We start from the raw sequence: 7,500 nt of genomic DNA, 5'->3' as shown, positions 1-7,500 counted from the left end.
CACCAGTGAATAGAGCACACGATGGAGTGCTTTCAATATTCCCCCGTGCAATAAGCAGCCCGCCAGTCCTTACCGAGCTTTCAAAAGCAACACCATTAGAGACCCTACAATATGCTAAATTTATCTTGCATCACATACTGACATGTTAGAAAAAATATTAATCCTGTTCCTTCCTGTGAGGATCAAAAGTTTCTGAGAGAGAGAGAGAGAGAGAGAGAGAGAGGAGAGAGGAGAGAGAGGAGAGAGAGGGAGGGAGGGGGAGGGAGATAGAGAGAGAGAGAGAGAGAGAGAGAGAGAGAGAGAGAGAGAATTACCAATGCCTAACTATTTTCCGTAACATTAAAAATACTCTTAGTTAATCATGAGTTGACATATTTAAGGAATTAATTCTAGAGAACTACTCATGTAAATATTTAGCTAGTAACCAACATTAATAAATATATAACTAAATAGATACTGTTTTGCGTAGTGTTCATCAGACAATTTTCTTTCTAAAAACTTCTTTCTTTATAATATGAACTTGTGCTTACTCATACACACATCCACAAGCAAAAAAACGTGCACTTTCACATACAAACGTGCATAAGTATGAATATTCAGAAGATAAACAAAAAATAGGATCAAGTGCTTTTACTTGCCATCAACTACTGCAATTTTCATGGATTTACAAGAATTAAAGACATTTAAATAACAACTCATTGAAAAAAGTACTGAAAAAATCCAAATATGCAACAATTCATTGTGGATTGTAATAACAAACTACAGTTACCCTTCAACTAATTCCGAAAAGCGAAAAAGTTTCACGGGTCTGAGTTAAAAAAAAAAAAAAATACCCGAATAAAAATGCTCTTTTCTCTCCCGATTTTTCTTTATTTTTGTAAATCCGACAATTTTTCTTATCCCTCCCTTTCTCTACCTTTTTCCTCTACCATGTTATTTCCTGAAACTGCAATGCTATTGTTTTTTTTCCATTCACGGAAAAAATACGGAATCTTACGCAAGGTTAAAAAATAAAACAAAAACAAAAATGGAATGAAAAAATGTATAAAAATCCCGCCCCGGGCTTTGAAACCACCTGAATATTCTGGGCATTAAAAAATACGCGAAAAAGCGATGAATGTCCCAATCTCGGGATGACAGGTTAAATCTACTGCATTTACGACTGATATTTTGAATTTAAACTTCAAAATTGGGTTCAATCATTTTCATATAGAACTCAAATATTCAATGGTAACGTCGCATCACGCTTAAATATCTTCCGCTAACAATGATAATTGTCTAGTGCATAAATGCCTATATGAAACCCAATAAACACCTGGGCACTTCGAAAGTCCTTTAAATTTTTTGATAAATAAATATACCCTTTTCGTTAATATATGAAGAGTTGAACCTCAGATAAATATTACTGAAACAACATCAAATAATCATATAAAAAGCTCAGACTGATTTGTTTCTCTTTTCATTTATTTAATTCTACACATTCTAACATACTTACAGATCCTAAGAGAGTGCTCCAAAATAGGCGCGCCATGAAGAGCCACAAGAATATTATAAAGCTTAAATTATACAGTACTTATATATCATTGACAATAAAGAACGAATCACTTGCACTGTCGTCCAACGTACACACTACATACGCTAATATTAAATAATACATATATATAATATATAAATATTATATTATATAATATATATTTTTTACTTATATCTGTAATATATAATACATAATATAATATAAAATATAGAAATATAAATAATTATATATCATATATGCATATATATGATATATATACATAATATCTAATATATATATAAATATATATATATTAGTGTATATACATATTGCAGATATATATATATATATATGTATGTATTATCCCATCAACACACACATATATATATATGTATATATACATATATATATATATATATATATATATATATATATATATATATATATATATATCGCTAGATATAGTGATAGATATTTAAACAGAGAGATATTCTCGTCAATGATTCAAATAACCTCGCCTCAAAGAAAAGATTTCTCTATCAATTCTATGGTGTCAAATTAGAAGAAATACATACAGAGTTGCAGGAAAGAAACTAAAGGAAAATATACTTATCAAGCCTCTCTCTCTCTCTCTCTCTCTCTCTCTCTCTCTCTCTCTCTCTCTCTCTCTCTCTCTCTCTCACACACACACACACACACACTATACTATCCAGCGCTTTGCAATTCATCCCAAATGATGTATGAAACCCATTTATCATAAAAACCCGCAGGCCCACAATATTGCAGAATGAGAGAATTTCCCGTAACGTCCACCTTAAACCCGAAGATTACGCAACAAAAAAGGACGCTGGACATTCAGATCAATCAAACGAAATGGGAAATGTTTCTTGCTTTCCTATTTTCAAAACCGTCAACGACAAAACTGCCTCAGAGCAAATGCCCACAAATTACACTTGACATGCGGTATAAGTCCCATTTTTTTTTTTAAATCTTAAATAAATGAAAATGGATTTTCCAGCTCTTCCTTTCAGTTTATTTCCGATCGTGATATGTTGCATCAAAGAAACAGGATGCGTGTCGCTTTATTAATTATTACTTTCGATCAGGTGAGATAAAAAACGCGATATACGTCAGACATGAACACACAATCAAGCGTGCATGAATATCTGACAACATAGGACCACGTACTCAACGTGAGCATTAGTAGCGCCACGCACAAAGTTACTCATTCCATTTCACTCTCTCTCTCTGGAGCATATAAATAGTGTAAACTCATACGGTAACAGCAATTCAACTTCTGCTACAACGAAGAGGACACGAATACCAACTGAAACCACCATGTTTTACAGTGTCAGTTACTGAAAGCCTAATGCCAACGATGTGCAGTGTTGTGATTTGACTTGCATAACGATTACAGTGATAGATTGAAAAGTTTTCACACAAAATATAACCAACACAATATTGTACAGTTACACATCTAAAATGAGTTTTCATTTTGCTCTTGCACTGTGACATCACAGTGCAAATTAAGGCTACTTCCAGAAAAAAAGATTAAATAAAATTTTCTTTCCCTCTAGGTACTAGCAATCCTGGCTATGGCATGCATGGCTGCTGCCAATCCAGATGGGCACGGAAAAGGAGGGAAGCACGGATATGGGGTAAGCTAAGGAGAGCCTACTTGTAATTAGGAGTTATTTCTAACGGGCAAAACAGGACACACGGAAAAGTTACGTGTATGACGTGTTCATACAAGTTCATAAGCCCCGCGCACGCATGTATATATATATATATATATATATATATATATTATATATGCAAGTATATGAATGATATATGTATATGAGACATCAGGGCACTTCTCTGATAAATCATTCTTCATACAGCTATAAGAGTAACACCTGTAGTCCATATATTACTATATATATATATATATATATATATATATATATATATATATATATATATATATATATATATATATATATATATATATATATACATATAATATATAATATATATATATATATATATATATATATATAATATATATATATATATATATATATATATATATATATACATATATATATATATATATATATGTATATATATATATATATATATATATATATATATTTTCACAGACATAGTACAAGTATCTATACATATTTCTTCATTACACATCGTTTTCCGGTTATGGAGAAGTCCCAAGAAAGTACTAACCTCCGGTTTTAAGCAACTCTTTTATGATGGATGGAATGGAATATAAACTTTGCGCCTAAAGCCAAGCGCTGGGACCTATGAGGTCATTTAGAGAACCTTTATGAGCCAATTCTCTCCCCTCCACATTTGACTCATTACCTGGTACATTAATTCACATTAAGTTCAGCATATGCACGATGAGTTTTTGAGATCAATGTTTTCGGTGCTTCCAGGAACCTCTGCCATACTACTACGGGTACCACGTCAGCGGGGACTACAAGGGCCCCCACTTCCACCACGACGAGAAGTCTGACGGAAAGGCTGTTTACGGATCCTACACCGTCGCTCTCCCCGACGGGCGAAAACAACACGTGAGTTTCAGTCCCCTATTTTATCGTCAACACGCTTTGATGCCCAAATCAATTATAAATGATAACAAAGACTGTTTTATGATCAATGATCTCATCCTCTGCCAGGTAAAATATTCAGCCGATCACTACAAAGGCTTCGTCGCCCACGTCAGCTACAAAGGGAAGGCTCAACACCCATCCTACTACGGACCTGCCGTCGTTTTCGATCATCACAAGGGAGGCTACCACTGAAATATGAAAATAATATTTCTCTAAATCCTGGGTTCCAACTTGGAATCTCCATTCTGTATTTAAGACTATATTCTCTGTAAATAAAATCCAATTCAGAAACTGCCACTCATTTGCGAAACAATCAAGGTGAAACGAAATTTATATGAAACTAATGTCAATTTTATTGCCTTTCTATCATTGCGCTGAATGGCAATGGCATTTGTTGCTCTTTTAACGTTGGCATGAAGGTTAGGCATAAAAAACGACAACGAAATAGAAAATTCGTAAACTTTCATTATACAACAAAATTAAAAACCGAAATCCAAAGGACCAATTTTACATGTTGACGATTCACAAGCTTTCAAAACTTGCTTGCGTTGATATCGCTTGCGCAAAATGCAAAAGTGTGTGTCGCAAGTAGTTAAGGTATGGTAAACTATGTTACGTACTCACAAATAAAAGGGGGGGAAAATGCAATTCACTGTGATCTACAAAATCCTTGTTTCGTTTATTGTTACCAAATGCTATTGATTGGATAGAAGAGTAAATTTGAATCTAAACGAATTCGCTTGCAAAATCATGATCAAAGTTATCCATCAACTTGAGCCCTTTGGTCTGCTAATTTGAATACCGGGTGATTAAGTAATCAGTCAACTACGGGCTGTCTATCTAGTGCAGAATATAAACTACCCAAGAACTTGAAAGTGTCAATCCACTGACCATCCTTTCATACTCGACTCCATTTCGGTGTTATGGAGCTTACTGACATGGACTTTATTATGGAAAAAATGTCAAACATCAGAACTGCAATACGGTTCACTTTCATTTCAGCTTACGAAATATATGAAAGCGTTAAGTTCCCAAATTCTTTATAATTAATAAGATCTGAATAGTTTCTATGGAGCTTCACCTCTTGAATAACTTGATACACATGGAGGCAGAAAGAGATATATATACGAAAAACTATATATTAATAACATAGAAGCCTTTATGAAAAAAAGTAAGTCCATAAAAATTGTGTAAATGATATCTTGACATTCTAAACAAAAACCTCTTATAAACTACGAAATATTCTAACTTCACTAATCATTGACCACAATGTATAGGAATAAATCACAAAGCAAATAGGCATTAAAAGTGTATAAGTCTGATGGAGTTCGAGCATGAAACAAATTAGGATCAATGGCTAATGGCTTAACTCTCATCAATGCTTCAATAATAAGTAAGCTCTAACCATTAAAGTATTACGGAAATCGCATAACATGCAAATGGCAACAGCATGGAAGGAATAGCAAAGCATATATCAGAATGTTTCTTGAAGCGTGATAACAAAAATCTTGCATATAATTTAAGAAAAAAAAAAATGAATATTTCAAGAGGCCACGGATTTTCCTTGTCAAAACAAAACCTGCACATTTCCAAAATAATAGAGTTTATTAAATGTTCCAACGTTTTCTTCCAAATCCTCGAATATAAAGTCAGAGGTCATAATTTTTTTATCATTTTGGTTCGCAGCGAAATAAAGAAGTTCAAATATGTAGAACCTGCTGACATACGTCCATCTTAACTTTGTCTATCTTGGAGGTCACCTAATGACCCTTCACCTTAATTTGCTGAATGAATCTTCACTTTACACTCTCACCTCGCCTTTGGCTACCCTGTGTTTTCCAGTTTACCTCCATTTAACATTTCCCTTTGCTTTCCTTCAATTTAACCAATCTGATTACTTTATTCTTCTTGGCCTCACATAGCAGCTCTCAGCGTTTAGTTTTCTTCCTTTTTCCAAATTTGATCTATGTATCTTTTTAATATGTGAATAGCTTCCTTCGACACAATGACATCCAACGCATTCCTTCTCCTTAATTTCGGCGGTGTTTCCTCATTCGAATTCAACCAGCATGTGTTCGTCTTAATCCAATTATACATCTCGCTTTAAATTCAAACAGTGTCACCTCGTTTCCATTGAAATTCTCTTCCCCTTACAGTAAGGTCAACTATTCATCTTACACCTCACAAGCCTTAGTTATTTAAAAAAAATGAAATCATACAGGTCGTGGAATTATTCAGAATCCTAGACCGTTCTCTTAATTCTTCTGAAAAAAACACATGAAAAAATTCACTTCTACAGACCGAACACTACTAGTTTTTGAACTTTAACTTTAATTCATATGATCATGGTTGTTATTTCTCCTAGTGTATATTCGAATATAGGTTTACACTAACTAACGCCCACCATAACATTCCACAGAATTTCATTCCTGATACTCATGAATAAAAAATCTTGTAAGAAAGCCTGAAACTTAGTCCATAAACCGCCAAACGCCATTCAAGATTAATTATTTTTAAAGTAATACACATGATATTCTGATAAACATACACTGAAACCAAAGGTATATTTTCTACAACGATATGAGATTAGCTTGTATACAAATTATGTACTAGTATATATATTGAGTAACAGAGGGGGACTACTCTTGGCTATGATGGGATCACTGTACAGATAGTTTTAGATCAAAACAAAATTGCACCTCTTAAGCTGACTAGACTGTTTTGCAGAATATGGAATGACTAGGTATGGGAGTCATACCAAAGAAAGCAAAGAATATAGTCAGGCTGAATGTCAACTGACAGATACACTGTGAATAAAATATTCAGTACGATCTTCCTCCATGGCCTACAGATAGAAACTGATAAAATTCTTAGAGATGACCAACAAAGTTTTTAAAAAGTCAAGACTTCTTCAGATCAGATATCTGTTTAAGAAATATCCAACATCACTGTATGAAATGTAAAAATCTCCTCCTGTTGGTTTTTGGTGATTACGAGAAGGTATCGGATAATGTCTACAGACCAATATATTATAAAATAGAGAAGATGCAAAGTTAATGTTGATGGAGTCTTGTCAGGAGAATTTTTCAAGTAAATAACGGGGTGTTAAAGCGAAATGTCATAGTACATTTACGTCTGCCTTTCTCGTGGACTTTATATAAAAAAAAAAGTGGTTGCGGATCGGAGAGAAGGTTTAAACTGGAGTAATAATAGAAAATGGACAGATTTTTTTAAGAATAAGATGCTGATGGTGTCTTAAGCAGCAAAACATCACGACGTCTGCAAAGCTAGCTTAATAAAATACATCATATATTCAGAGATGGGAATTTGGATAAATGTAAGGAAAACATAAATAATGAGAACAGAGACTGCACA

The 7,500-nt window shown here is 33.6% G+C and overlaps 1 protein-coding gene across 1 annotated transcript; it reads left to right on the top strand.

Annotated features, from left to right (window-relative positions):
• Nucleotides 1-2,803: 2,803 nt before the first annotated feature.
• On the top strand, nt 2,804-4,403 carry LOC135201260 (pro-resilin-like). Its single transcript, XM_064230130.1, has 4 exons — nt 2,804-2,863; nt 3,091-3,171; nt 3,949-4,086; nt 4,192-4,403. Exons 1-4 carry the CDS (start codon nt 2,852-2,854, stop codon nt 4,315-4,317), a joined length of 357 nt encoding a protein of 118 aa, XP_064086200.1. The 5' UTR covers nt 2,804-2,851; the 3' UTR covers nt 4,318-4,403.
• Nucleotides 4,404-7,500: the final 3,097 nt, after the last annotated feature.

The sequence above is a fragment of the Macrobrachium nipponense genome, chromosome 28, assembly GCF_015104395.2.
Source record: "Macrobrachium nipponense isolate FS-2020 chromosome 28, ASM1510439v2, whole genome shotgun sequence".
Taxonomy (NCBI): domain Eukaryota; kingdom Metazoa; phylum Arthropoda; class Malacostraca; order Decapoda; family Palaemonidae; genus Macrobrachium; species Macrobrachium nipponense.
This window is presented reverse-complemented; position numbering and strand designations above follow the sequence as displayed.